The sequence below is a fragment of the Homarus americanus genome, unplaced genomic scaffold, assembly GCF_018991925.1.
Source record: "Homarus americanus isolate GMGI-L3 unplaced genomic scaffold, GMGI_Hamer_2.0 scaffold50281, whole genome shotgun sequence".
In the NCBI taxonomy this organism is placed as follows: domain Eukaryota; kingdom Metazoa; phylum Arthropoda; class Malacostraca; order Decapoda; family Nephropidae; genus Homarus; species Homarus americanus.
In genome coordinates this window covers 2,261,730-2,275,894 of record NW_024742338.1, presented here as the reverse complement: position 1 = coordinate 2,275,894, position 14,165 = coordinate 2,261,730, and the positions used below count along the sequence as shown (strand labels likewise).

The 14,165-nt window shown below is 55.5% G+C and overlaps 2 protein-coding genes across 2 annotated transcripts in view; both read left to right on the top strand.

Moving 5' to 3' along the window:
* The window catches only part of LOC121876747 (collagen alpha-2(I) chain-like), a 5,477-nt gene extending 1,877 nt beyond the window's left edge, over nucleotides 1–3,600 (top strand). The window contains exons 3-7 of the mRNA XM_042382118.1: nucleotides 531–681; nucleotides 1,088–1,300; nucleotides 2,239–2,344; nucleotides 2,614–2,988; nucleotides 3,374–3,600. Coding sequence (XP_042238052.1) covers nucleotides 531–681; nucleotides 1,088–1,300; nucleotides 2,239–2,344; nucleotides 2,614–2,988; nucleotides 3,374–3,600 — 1,072 coding nt within the window. The remainder of the gene's footprint in view (nucleotides 1–530; nucleotides 682–1,087; nucleotides 1,301–2,238; nucleotides 2,345–2,613; nucleotides 2,989–3,373) is intronic.
* A 938-nt stretch (nucleotides 3,601–4,538) lies between these two features.
* LOC121876746 (ejaculatory bulb-specific protein 1-like) lies at nucleotides 4,539–5,597 on the top strand. Its single transcript, XM_042382117.1, has 2 exons — nucleotides 4,539–4,791; nucleotides 5,215–5,597. The coding sequence occupies exons 1-2, from the start codon at nucleotides 4,539–4,541 to the stop codon at nucleotides 5,595–5,597; spliced, it is 636 nt and encodes a 211-aa protein (XP_042238051.1).
* Nucleotides 5,598–14,165: the final 8,568 nt, after the last annotated feature.

The window sequence follows — 14,165 nt, the reverse complement described above, 5'->3', positions numbered from 1 at the left end:
CCACCAAATAAGAGCCAATAGAACAGAGCAGTCAGTCAACTGTACCCAACTTATGTTTTTCCTGTTGGGTATTTATTCTGCTTTACATTATTCATGATGCTATGAGACTGGAATGACAGGAAGTGGGAGGTGTATTTTATTTAACGTCATATCTCCCATTGTTCTAAAAAGTGCAAAAACAAATGCCCCCAGGGGCTCTGGGATGGCGGTGCTACCACCCAGGCCCTCCTAGGGGTGGCGCGACCCATGGGAACTCTTAGAGCGCCCTCCCAGGAGCCCTATAGCTTCCTTGGTGGGTGCTATCCTATATTGCATCGATCCAGCAATCCCTTATAACTGTGATTGGTGGACTGGTGTAGATCACCAAATAACAGCCAATAGGAGAACAGAGCAGTCATTCAGCACAGCACCCCAACTTATGTTTTCCTGTTGGACATTTATTCTGCTTTACATTATTCATGATGCGATGAGACTGGAATAGCGATGGGAGGTATATTTAATTAACGTCACTCTCCCATTGTTCTAAAAAGTGCAAAAATAACTGCCCACAAAGGCCCTGCAGAAGTGGCGCACCCTGGGGCCCTCCCATTTGACCTGCCAGGTGAAGCACCCAAGGGCCTCCTAGGTGCGACAGGCGCTCCCAGAGTGGCCTCCCAAGGAAGCCGGTGCTCCCAGGGCCCTGTCAGAGGCTGTAGCACTGCAAGGGATTCCAGGGTCGTTGGCGCCTACTTGGTGGTGGTGCTGAGGGTTTCCCAAGGGCAGCAGCGCCATGAGGTTCTCAGGGGGCCCTCCCAAAGTGCTTAGTGCCACCAGGGGCCCTCCCCGATCTGGAGGCCCTACAAGGGGCATCCCAAAAGCGACAGCGCCCCCAGGCTCCCTCCTTCTTTGTGGCGGCGACCTCAGGGGCCCACCCAGGTGCTATGGCGCCCTCAGAGACCCTCTCAGGGGCGGTGGGGGCACTCAGAGATCGATGGTGTCTGGCGGCTCTCCAGGGCAGCAGTGCCTGAGGTCCTTCCAGAAGTGGTAGTGCCCCCCCTCAGTGGCGACGGCTCATCCAGGGACCTCCTGGGAACGATGGCTCCTCCAGGGGCCATCCTTAGGGAGCAATGGCTTCCCGGGCACTCTCAATGACCTTGGTACTCCAGGGGGCCCTGCCAAGCTGAGCACAGCAGCCAGCGCCCCATGGCTCTCCTGTTGCGCCGGCGCTCCCAGGGCCATCCAGGGACTAGGGTTCCTTGGGTTCCTCCTGAGGGTGGTCGCCTCCACGGCCCTTCAAGGTGGCTGCGCCTTCAGGAACCTCGTGAGAGTGGGGGGGCATTGGGGGCCCTGGAAGGGCAGGGTTTTTAGGGACCCTTCATGGGGCAGCAGGAGCACTCAGAGGCGGTAGCGTCAGCATGAACTGCAAAAGGGCAGAACCCCCAAGGAGCCCTGCCAAGTGGCCTGTGGCACCCTCAGCTGTCTTACAGGGGCTGGTGCAGCCCCAGCAATCCTCAGGCGGCAGCACCCCGGGGAGCTCTCCGTGGTTGGCAGTGATGCCACCGGCCCTCCCAGGAGTGCAGCGGGCCCCAGGGACCTTCTGGAAGCGCCCCCTCCCAGGAACCCTATGACACTTAGTCGTTGCTATTGTATATATTGCATACATCCAGCAATCCCTTGCTTAACTGTGATTGGTGGACTAAATTAATAGATCACCAAATAACAGCCAATAGGAGAACAGAACAGTCAGTCAGCACAACACCCCAACTTATGTTTCCTGTTGGATATCTATTCTGCTTTACATTATTCATGATGCTATGAGACTGGAATGACGATGGGCGGTGTATGTTGTGCGTCATATCTCCCATTGTTCCTAAAAAGTGCAAAAACAACTGCCCCCGGGCTCTGCAGGAATAAGCCGGTGCTACCACGTGCCCTCTTGGGGCGGCGGCATTGTAGGGAGGAGAACTCTTGGTGCCCCTCCTGGAGCCCTATGCGTCTGTGAGTAGTATGTCATTATATATTGCATACGTCCAGCAATCCCTTACTTAACTTTGTGATTGGTGGACTAAATTGAATCAACCAAATAAAATAATAGGAGAACAGAGCAGTCAGTCAACACAGCACCCCAACATGTTTTCCTGTTGGTATTTGTCTGCTACATTATTCATGATGCTATATGAGACTGGAGATGTCGATGGGAGGTGTGTTGTTGCGTCCTTATCTCATTGTTCTAAAAAGTGCAAAAACAAATGCCCCCAGGGCTCTACAGGATTAATTTTCTACCCACGGGCCCCTCCTAGGGGTGGCGGCGACCCCATGGGAACTCTTAGAGCGCCCCCCTCCCAGGAGCCCTATAGCTTCCTTGGTGGGTATATAAACATATGTGCATCGTCAGCAATCCCTTACTTAACTGTGATTGGTGGACTAGGTGTAGATCCACCAAATAACAGCCAATGGAGAACAAGGCAGTCAGTCTAGCTGGCACCCCAACTTATGTTTTCCTCTTTGGATCTTCATCCTACTTCATTATTCATGATCACGATGAAGACTGGAATGGCGATGGGGAGGTATATTTATTTAAAGTCATATCTCCCATGATTCTAAAAGTCAAAAATAACTGCTAAGGCCCTGCAGTGGCGCACCCTGGGGGCCCTCCCGTTCGACCTGCCAGGTGGAAAACCCCAGGGGCCCTCCTAGGTGGGCAAGCGGCTCCCAGTGGCCTCCAGAGGCAGTGCTCCCAGGGGCCCTGTCAGAGAGCTGTGGCACACCCAAAGGTTTCCATGGTCGGGTGGCGCCCTACTTGGGCGTGGTCCAGTGCTGGGGGGTTTTCCCAAGCAGCGGCGCCGCCAGAAGGTTCTCCCAGGGGCCCTCCCGATGCGGAGGCCCTGGGGAACCTCCCAAAGCGACAGCACCCCAGGCTCCCTCCTTCTTTGTGGCAGCGACCTCAGGGGCCACCAGGTGCTATAGCGCCTCAGAGACCCTCTCCAGGGGCGGTGGGGGAGCCTCAAGGTCGATGGTGTCTAAGCAGCTCTGCCAAGGCAGGCAGTGCCCCAAGGTCCTTCCAGAAGTGGTAGTGCCCCCCCCCTCAGTGTGACAGCTCATCCAGGGCCTCACAAGACGTGTAAGCTCCTCCAGGGGCCATCCTTAGAAACAATGCTTCCCAGGCACTCTCAGCAGCAGGTCCTCCAGGGCCCTGCCAAGCTGTGGTGCCCGAAAGCTTCTCCTGTTGCGCGGCGCTCCTGAGGGCCATCCTAGGGACTAGGGTTCCTTCAGGTTCCCTCCAAGAGGTGGTCGCCTCCACGGCCCTTGGGTGGCTGCACTTCAGGGGCCCTCGTCAGGGAGTGGGGGCGACAGGGGCCCTAGAGGCGGGTTTTTGGGACCCTTCATGGGGCAGGGGGCCTCAGAGGCAGTAGCGTCACCGCCCAGACTGCCAAAGGAGGCAGAGCCCCCAAGGGCCTGCCAATGTGTGCCTCAGGAGTCTACAGGGGCTGGGAGCGCCTAACAGCAATCACCAGGCAGCAGCACCCCCAGAAGGGCTCTCCGTGGTTTGGCAGTGATTCCACGGGCCTCTGGGTGCTTGAGCCCTGGGGACCTTCTAGGCGCCCCTCCAAAGGCCTATAAGCTTCGCTTAGTGGGCGCTGTGTATATATTGCATACATCAGGCAATCCGCCCATAACTGTGATTGGTGGATAAATTGTAGATACCGCAAATATTGCCAATAATAGGAGAAACAGAACAGTCAGTCAGCACAACGCACCTTAACTTATGTTTTCCTGTTGGATATCTATTCTGCTTTACATTATTCATGATGCTATGAACTGGAATGACGATGGGCGATTGTATTTATTTAACGTCATATCTCCCATTGTTCTAAAAGTGCAAAACAACTTCTTTAAGGAATGTCTACAGGAATAGCGGTGCTACCACGTTCCTCCTAGGGGGTAAGCAGCGACCCCATCAGAACTCTTAGAGGCGCCCCTCCCAGGAACCCTATAGCGTCCTTGGTCATGCTATCGTATATATTGCATCACGTCCAGCAATCATACTTAACTTTGTGATTGGTGGACTAAATTGAATCACAAATAAGAGCCAATAGGAGACAGAGCAGTCCAGTCAGCACAGCACCCCAACTTATGTTTCCTGTTGGGTATTTATTCTACTTTACATTATTCATGATGCTATGAGACTGGAATGACGATGGCTGATTATGTTTATTTAACGTCATATCTCCATTGTTCTAAAAAGTGCAAAAACAAATGCCCCCAGGGCTCTACAGGATGGCCGGTGCTACACAGCGGGCCCTCCTAGGGATGTAGCGACCCCATGGGAACTCTTAGGCGCCCCTCCCAGGAGCCTATAGCTTCGTAGTGGTACTTTACTCATTATATATTACATCGTCCAGCAATCCTTACTTAACTGTGATTGGTGGACTAAATTTAGCAGTCCACCAAATAACAGCCAATAGGAGAACAGAGCAGTCAGTCAGCACAGCACCCCCAACTTATGTTTTTCCTGTTGGATATTTATTCTACTTTACATTATTCGCGGTAGGACTGGAATGACGATGGGAGGTATATTTGTTAACGTCATATCTCCCATTGTTCAAGATGCAAAAATAACTGCCAAAAGGCCCTGCAGCGCACCCTGGGGCCCTCCCATTTCTGACCTGCCAGGTGGGCGCCCCAAGGGCCCCTCCCTAGGTGTGACAGGCGCTCCCAGTGGCCCTCCCAAGCCAGCAGTGCTCCCAGGGGGCCCTGTCCCAGAGGCTGTGGCACGCAAAGGGATTTCCAGGGTCGGTGGCGCCCTACTTGGTAATTGGTGCTGCCAGGGGTTTCCCAAGGGCAGCCCAGGCGCCGCCAGGGATTCTCCCAGGGCCCTCCCAAAGTGGCAGTGCCACCAGGGCCCCTCCCAAATCTGAGCCTAAAGGGCCTCCCAAAGCGACAGTGCCCCCAGGCTCCCTCCTTCTTTGTGGCGCTTGACCTCCCAGGGCCCACCCAGGTGTATGGCGCCCTCAGAGACCCTCTCCAGGGCAGTGGGGGCACTCAGAGTCAGTGGTGTCTGGCGGCTCTCCCAGGAGCGGCAGTGCCCCCAAGGGTCCTTCCAGAAGTGGTAGTGCCCCCCCTCAGTGGCGACGGCTCATCCAGGGACTCCACAGGAACGATGGCTCCTCCAGGGGCCATCCTTAGGGGCGGTAGCTTCCCCGGGCACTCTCAGCGGCTTGTAAGATCCTCCAGGGCCCTGCCAGGCTGTGGCGCCTCATGGTGGCACTCTCCCTGTTGCGCCGGCGCTCCCAGGGGCCATCCAGGGGACTAGGGTTCCTTCAGGTTCCCTCCCAGAGGTGGTCGCCTCCACGGCCCTTCCACGGGTGGCTGCGCCTTCAGGGGCCCTCGTCAGGAGTGGGGGCGACCCCGGGGAGACTTCCCTGGAAGGGGCAGGAGTTTTGGGGACCCTTCATGGGGCGGGGGCACTCCAGGCAGTAGCGTCACCGCCCAGACTGCCAAGGCAGAGCCCCCAGGGCCCCTGCCAATCGTGCTATGGTACCCTCAGGTGTCAAACAGGGGCTGGGGCGCCCCAGCAGGCAATCACTCAGGGCAGCGCTTTTGAGGGCTCTCCGTAGTTGTGAGTGATTCCCGCAGGCCCCTCCCAGGCGTGATGGCAAGACCCTGGGGACCTTCTAGGCGCCTCCCAGGAGCCCTATGGCTTCATGGTAGATGCTATTGTATATGTGCATGCATCCAGCAGTCGCCCACTTAACTGTGATTGGTGGACTAAATTAATAGATCCGCAAATAACAGCCAATAGGAGAACAGAAACGATCCAGTCAGCACAGCACCCCAACTATGTTTCCTGTTAAGGTATTTATTCTCTTTACATTATTCATGATGCTATGAGACTGGGGCGATGGGAGGTGTATTTATTTAACGTCCTTATCTCCCATTGTTCTAAAAAGTGCAAACAAAATCTTTGAGGGCTCTACAGGATTAGCGGTGCTACCACGGGCCCTCCTAGGGGTGGCCCGGCGACCCCATGGGAACTCTTAGGCGCCTCCCAGGAGCCCTATAGCTTCCTTGGTGGCGCTATCCCTATATATTGCATACGTCCAGCAATCCCTTACTTAACGCTGTGATTGGTGGACTAAATTGTGAATCCACCAAATAACAGCCAATAGGAGAACAGAGCAGTCAGTCAGCACAGCACCCCAACTTATGTTTTCCTATTGGATATTTATTCTGCTTTACATTATTCATGAAGTGATGAGACTGGAATGGCGATGGAGGTATATTTATTTAATCATATCTCCCATTGTTCTAAAAAGTGCTAAAACTCTTTGCCCTACAAAGGCCCACCAGGCAGCGCACTGGCCCTCCCATTTGACCTGCCAGGTGAAGCGCCCCAAGGGCCCACTCTAAATCTTGACAGGCGCTCCCAGTGGCCCTCCCAGGGGAGGCGGTGCTGCAGGGGTCCCTGTCCCAGAGGCTGTGGCACACCAAAGGGATTTCCAGGGTCGGTGGCGCCTCGCGTGGTGCTGTAGGGGGTTTCCCAGGGCAGGGGCGCCGCCAGAGTTCTCAGGGGCCCTCCCAGGTGGCACACAGGGGGCCACTGATGCGGAGGCCCTACAAGGGGCCTCCCAAAAGCGACAGCGCCCCCAGGCTCCAACAGGAAAACATAAGTTGGGGTGTTGTGCTGACTAACTGCTCTGTTCTCCTATTGGCTGTTATTTGGTGGATCTTCAATTTAGTCACAATCACAGTTAAGTAAGGGATTGCTGGATGTATGCAATATATACAATATACGACCAAGGGAAGCTATAGGCTCCTGGGAGGCGCCTCTAGGGTCCCCGGGATCCTTGCTTACCCCTGGGAGGGCCCTTGGAATCACTGCAAACTACGGAGGCAGTGCCGCCGCCCGAGGATTGCAGTTGGGCACCCCCAGCCCCTGTAAGACACCTGGGGTTTACCACAGCCCTGGCAGTGCCAGGGGCTCCTGCCTCCTTTAAGGAGTCTGGGCGGTGGCCTGCCTCTTGGGTCTTCGCCACCGCCCCCATGAAGGGTCTAAAAAACCCCGCCCTTCCAGGGGCCCCTGGGGTCCGCCCCACTCCTGGCCAGGGGCTGAGGCAGCCACACCCGTGGAAGGGCGTGGGCGACCACCCTCTTGGGAGAGAGAGGAACCTGGAAGGAACCCTGGTCCTGGGATGGCCCCTGGGAGCGCGGCCTGCAGGGAGAGCTCGGCGGGGGCGCCACAGCCTCCTGGCCATTTCGGAGAGACCTGCTGCCGCTGAGAGTGCCAGGGAAGCTACCACTTCCAGGATGGACTGGAGGAGCCATCGTTCCTGTGGGGCCCCTGGATGAGCCGTTGCGACTGAGGGGGGGCACTACAACCTGGAAGGACCCTTGGGGGCACCACGCTCCTGGGGAGGCAGCTTGTGACACCATCGACTCTTGGAGTGCCCCCACCGCCCCTGAGAGGGTCTCTGAGGGCGCCATAGCACCTGGGTGGGCCCCTGAAGGTCGCCGCCACAAAGAAGGAGGAGCCTGGGGCACTGTCGCTGGGGAGGCCTTGGGGCCAGCCTCCGCGCTCCGGGGAGAGAGACCCATGGTGGCACTGCCACCCTTGGGAGGGGCCCCTGGGAGGGAACCCCTGGCGGCACCGCTGCCCTTGGAAACCCCTGGCAGCACCACCACCTCCTCGCGAGGGCGCCACAGAGCCCTGTAAATCCTTGGGTGTGCCACAGCCTCTGACAGGGGCCCTGGGAGCACCGCTTGCCCCACCCTGGGAGGAGCCACTGGGGAGGCGCCGTCGCCACCCTAGGAGGGCCCCTTCAGGGCCCTTCATGGCAGAGACAAATGGGGAGGGCCCCAGGGTGCACTGCCCTGTGGGGCACCTGTGGGCAGTTGTTTTTGCACTTTTTAGAACAATGGGGAGTGTAGCGTTAAATAAATACACCTCCCCATACGTCATTCCAGTCTCATGGCATCATGAATAATGTAAAAGCAGAATAAATATCAACGGGAAAACATACATTGGGGTGTTATCACTGACTGCTCTGTTCTCCTATTGGCTGTTGTTGGTGGATCACAATTTGGTCACAATCACAATTAAATGAGATTGCTGAACGTATGCAATATATCAAATATACGACCATAGACTATAGGGCTCCTGGGGCGCCTCCTAAGAGTTCCCGGCGGTCGCCGCCACCCCTAGGAGGAGCCCGTGGTATACAGCCATTCCTGTAGAAACCCCTGGAACCAGTTGTTTACTTTTAGAACAATAGAATGTAGCGTTAAATAAATACACGCCCATAAATTACATTTCCAGTCTCATAGCATCATGAATAATAATAAAGCAGAATAGATATCCAACAGAAAACATAAGTTGGGGTGTTGTGACTGACTGCTCTATTCTCCCTATTGGCTGTTGTTGGTGGAGTTCCACAGTGCAGTCACCAATCACAGACGAAATGAGTTGCTGGGCGTGTACAATATATGATAGCCTGACCAAAAGAAGGCTATAGGGCTCTGGGAGGCGCCTCTAAGAGTCCCTGGTGCGCCCGCCCTAGGAGGAGCCCGTGAAGTACTTTTTGTAATTCTAACCAGAGCCTCCTGGGGCAGTTGTTTTTGCACTTTTTAGAACAATGGGAGATATGGCGTTAAATAATCACCTCCCATCGTCATTCCAGTCTCGCTAGCACATCATGAATAATGTAAAAAGCAGAATAAATACCCAACAGGAAAACATAAGTTGGGTTGCTGTATGCTGACAGCCTGCTCTGTTCTCCTATTGGCTCTTGATGGGGTGGATCTTCAATTTAGTCCACCAATCACAGTTAAGTAAGGGATTGCTGGACGTATGCAATATATGTAATGTACGACCAAGGGCGCTATAGGGCTCCTGGGGCGCCTCTAAGAGTTCCCCATAGAGATGCCGCCACCCCTAGGAGGGCCGATGGTAGCACCATGCGTTACCCTGTAGAGAGCCCTGGGGGTGATTGTTTTTGCACTTTTTAGAACAATGGGAATGTAGCGTTAAATAAGTACACACGCCCATCTCGTCATTCCAGTCGCACAACATCATGAATAATGTAAAGCAGAATAGATATCCAACAGGAAAACATAAGTTAGGGTGTTGTGCTGACTGGCTGCTCTGTTCTCCTAATGGCTGTTATTTAGTGGATCTACAATTTAGTCCTCAATCACAGTTAAATAAAAGTTGCTGGGCGTATGCAATATATCACGATACTTACGACCAAGCTATAGGGCTCTCCTGGGAGGGGCGCCTCTAGGGGCCCTGGGAGTGCCGCCACCCCTAGGAGGGGCCGATGGTAACACCGCCATTCCTATGCCGAGCCCCTGGGGCAGTTGTTTTTGCACTTTTAGAACAATGGGAGATGTAGCGTTAAATAAATACACCGCCATCGTCATTCCAGTCTCATAGCATCATGAATAATGTAAGCAGAATAGATATCCAACAGGAAACATAAGTGGGGTGTTTGTTGCTGACTGACTGCTCTGTTTCTCCTGTGGCTGTTATTTGGTGGATCTACAATTTAGTCCACCAATCACAGTTCAAAATAAGGGATTGCTGGGCCGATATGCAATACATACGATACCACGACCAAGCAAGCTATAGGGCTCCTGGGGCGCTGTAGAGAGGCCACTGCGGTCTTCGCGCCACCACCCCTGCGAGGGAGCCCGTGGTAGCACCACCAATCCCTGTAGAGCCCCTGGGGCAGTTGTTTTGAGAATTTTTAGAACAATGGGAGATATGACATTAAATAAATACACCGCCCATCGTCATTTAAGTCTACATAGCATCATAGACCAATGTAAAAAGCAGAATAAATAATATCCAACAGGAAAACATAAGTTGGGGTGCTGTGCTGACCCAGAAGCTGCTCTGTTCTCCTATTGGCTGGCTCTGTTATTTAGTGGATCTACAATTTAGTCCACAATCACAGTTAAATAAAGGATTGCTGGGCGTATGCAATATATCACGATACTTGCGACCAAGGGAAGCTATAGGGCTCCTGGGAGGCGCCTCTAAAGTTCCTGATTCGCCGCCACCCCTAGGAGGCCGATGGTAGCACCATAATTTCCTGCCATAGGAAGCCCCTGGGGCAGTTGTTTTTTGAACTTTTTAGAACAATGGTAGATATGACATTAAATAATACACGCCCATCGTCATTCCAGTCATCGCATCATGAATAATGTAAAGCAGAATAAATATCCAACAGGAAGCATAAGTTGGGGTGTTATTGTGACTGACTGCTCTGTTCTCCTATTGGCTGTTATTTGGTTGGATCTACAATTTAGTCCACCAATCACAGTTAAAGCAAGGATTGCTGGACGTGTCACAATACTCTCAAATATACGACCAAGGAAGCTATAAGCGCTCCTGGGAGGCGCCTCTAAAGAAGGTCCCTGGGGTGCCGTCACCCCTAGGAGGTGGCGCCTCTAAGAGGTCCCCTGGGGTCACCGTCACCCCCTAGGGCGCCTCTAAGAGGTCCCATGTGGGGTCGCGCCACCTAGGAGGGCCCGTGGTAGCACGCCATTCCTGCTCCTGGGAGGCCCCTGGGGGGCAGTTGTTTTTGCACTTTTTAGAACAATGGGAGATATGACATTAAATAAATACACCGCCCATCGTCATTCCAGTCTCATCGCATCATGAATAATGTAAAGCAGAATAAATATCCAACAGGAAAACATAAGTTGGGGTGCTGTGCTGACTGACTGCTCTGTTCTCCTATTGGCTGTTATTTGGTGGATCTACAATTTAGTCCACCAATCACAGTTAAGTAAGGGATTGCTGGACGTATGCAATATATACGATAGCACGACCAAGGAAGCTATAGGGCTCCTGGGAGGGGGCGCCTCTAAGAGGTCCCCTGGGGTCGCCGCCACCCCTAGGAGGGCCCGTGGTAGCACCGCCATTCCTGTAGAGCCCCTGGGGCAGTTGTTTTTGCACTTTTTAGAACAATGGGAGATATGACGTTAAATAAATACACCTCCCATCGTCATTCCAGTCTCATAGCATCATGAATAATGTAAAGCAGAATAAATACCCAACAGGAAAACATAAGTTGGGGTGCTGTGCTGACTGACTGCTCTGTTCTCCTATTGGCTCTTATTTGGTGGATCTTCAATTTAGTCCACCAATCACAGTTAAGTAAGGGATTGCTGGACGTATGCAATATATACGATAGCACGACCATATAGGGCTCCTGGGAGGGGGCGCCTCTAAGAGTTCCCATGGGGTCGCCGCCACCCCTAGGAGGGCCCGTGGTAGCACCGCCATTCCTGTAGAGCCCCTGGGGGCAGTTGTTTTTGCACTTTTTAGAACAATGGGAGATATGACGTTAAATAAATACACCGCCCATCGTCATTCCAGTCGCACAGCATCATGAATAATGTAAAGCAGAATAGATATCCAACAGGAAAACATAAGTTGGGGTGTTGTGCTGACTGACTGCTCTGTTCTCCTATTGGCTGTTATTTGGTGGATCTACAATTTAGTCCACCAATCACAGTTAAGTAAGGGATTGCTGGACGTATGCAATATATACGATACCACGACCAAGGAAGCTATAGGGCTCCTGGGAGGGGGCGCCTCTAAGAGTTCCCATGGGGTCGCCGCCACCCCTAGGAGGGCCCGTGGTAGCACCGCCATTCCTGTAGAGCCCCTGGGGCAGTTGTTTTTGCACTTTTTAGAACAATGGGAGATATGACATTAAATAAATACACCGCCCATCGTCATTCCAGTCTCATCGCATCATGAATAATGTAAAGCAGAATAAATATCCAACAGGAAAACATAAGTTGGGGTGCTGTGCTGACTGACTGCTCTGTTCTCCTATTGGCTGTTATTTGGTGGATCTACAATTTAGTCCACCAATCACAGTTAAGTAAGGGATTGCTGGACGTATGCAATATATACCATACCACGACCAAGCAAGCTATAGGGCTCCTGGGAGGGGGCGCCTCTAAGAGGTCCCCTGGGGTCTTTGCCACCCTTGGGAGGGCTTGTGGGAGTACCGCCAATCCTGGGAGGGCCCCGGGGAGTGCTGCCACCCCTGGGGATGCCACAGCCCCTGTGGTCGCCACCACCTTTAAGGAAGGCTGCTGGGGTCGCTGCCACCCGTAGGAAGGGCCCTGAGGGCGCCGACGTCCTTGAGAGAGCTCCTGAAAGAGTTGCCGCCCCTGGTATGGCCCGTGGGAGCGCCGCGGCTCCTGGGAGAGCGCGCAAGGGCCCCACAGCCCGTGGCAGGGCCCCTGGAGGACCCTCTACCCCTGATAGTGCCCGTGGGAGCTACCACCCCTAATGATGGCCTTTGGGGTCGCTTTCTTCTCTGGGAGGGCCCCTGGGTGCGCCGTTGCCCTGAGGGGTGGGTTGGCACCATCTCTGGGAGGACCCTCTGACTGTGGGGCCCCCGCGTGCTCTCCCATGGGCGGCGGCTCTCCTAGGGGTAGCGGCTCCTTCAGGGGCTCTCCTAAGGACTTCGGCATACCCAGGACCCTTCCCACGGGTGTCGGTGCCCCTATGGGCCCTCTTTCGGGGTGGTGGCGACCCCAGGGGCCCTTCCAGTGGCGAGGGCGCCCTTAGGGATCCTCCCAGGGGCAGCGGGGGCACTCTAAGATGCAGTTGCGTCCCGAGGGTCGAAAGTGCCTCCAAGCGCCCTCCCAAAGGTGGTGGCGCCCCCAAGGACCTTTCCATAGGCGTCAACCCCCTAGTGAGCGCTCCCAAGGGCGGCAGCACCCTCAGGGGCCATCCTTAGGGGTGGCAGCTCCCCCAGGGCCCTCTCATGGACTGTGGAGCACCCAGGGGCTCTTCCAGGGGTGGTGGCGCCCCCAGGGGCCCTCACAGAGACGGCGGCACTGCCAGGGGTTCTCCCAAGGGCAGCGGCGCCACCATGGGTTCTCCCATGGGCCCTCCCAAGGGTGGCAGTGCCAAGAGGAGCCCTCCCTGATGTGGATGCGCCACTAGGTGTTCTCACAGGAATGGCGGTGCTCCTAGTGGCCCTCCCAAGGGCGGCAGTGCCCCCAGGGGCCCTCCTTAGGAGTGTCGGTGACCACAGAGGCCCTAGCAAGGGCGGTGGCGCCATCAGGGGTCCTCCCGGGGGCGGCGTGGGCCATCCAAGATTCGGTGGCGACCCTAGGGGCCCTCCCAAGGGTGTCGGCGCCCCCAGGGGCCCTCCTTAGGGGTGGCGGCGCCCTCAGGGGCACAGCCATGGGCGGTGGCGTCGTCGGGGACCCTCCAGGGGCAGCGTGGGCACTCCAGGAGACGGTGACATCCCTGGGGGCTCTCCTAGGGGCGGCAGTGCCCCCATGATACCTCCCAGAAGCGGTGGCGCCTCCAGGGGCCCTCCCAGGTATAGCAGCGCCCCTCCTTGGGGGCACTCTCAAGGGCCTTGCCAGGAGCTGTGGCGCCTCCAGGGGCTCCCAAGGGCAGCAGCTCCTTCAGGGACCCTCCCAAGGTCATCGGAGCCGCCAGGGCTTTTCTCAGGGGTGGTAGCGCCCAGGAACCTCTTTAGGGGTGACGGTGACCCAAGGGGCCCTGCCAGGGGTGGTGGCGCCATTAGGGACCCTCCCAGGGTCAGCGGGGGCACTCCAGGAGACGGTGTCCCGAGGGGCGATGGTGCCTCCAAGGGCCCTCCCAGAGGCGGTGGCGCACCCAGGGGCCCTCCCAGGGATGGCGGCTGTCCTTGAAGCCCATGCAAGGTCTGAAGGGCAAGTGTTTGGCCCCCACGAGGTCAGGGCTGTAGGGCAAATGCTTGCCTCCCATGAGGTCAGGGCTGTAGGGCATGTTGGTGTTCCCCAGGTCAGGGCTGTAAGGCATGTGTGTTCCCCAGGAGATCAGAGCTGCAGGGAAAGTGTTTGCCCCCCCTAGGGAGGTCAGGGCTGCAGGGCATGTGTGCGTCCGCCAAGAGCTCGGGGCTGTAGGGTAAGTGTTTGCCTCCCAGGAGGTCAGGGCTGTAGGGCATGTGTGTTCCCCAGGAGATCTGGGCTGTTGAGCATATGTGTGTCTGTCCCCGAGGAGATCAGGGTTCTAGGGCATCTGTATGTGTCCCCCCAGGAGGTAAGGGCTCTAGGGCAGTGGTGTCAAATTCAAAACCATTCGAGGGCCAATTCTTATTTTAGTTACCCTCTTCAGGGCCAACACAAGTGCTATATCATATATTTGTAGGAATGAA

Excerpts from the sequence above, each read along its gene's own strand:
- LOC121876746 (XM_042382117.1), top strand. The coding sequence starts at position 4,539 with ATGACGATGGGAGGTATATTTGTTAACGTCATATCTCCCATTGTTCAA. Across the intron at positions 4,792-5,214 it reads GGTCGGTGGCGCCCTACTTG|GGCCCTGCCAGGCTGTGGCG; the intron begins GTAATTGGTGCT and ends AAGATCCTCCAG.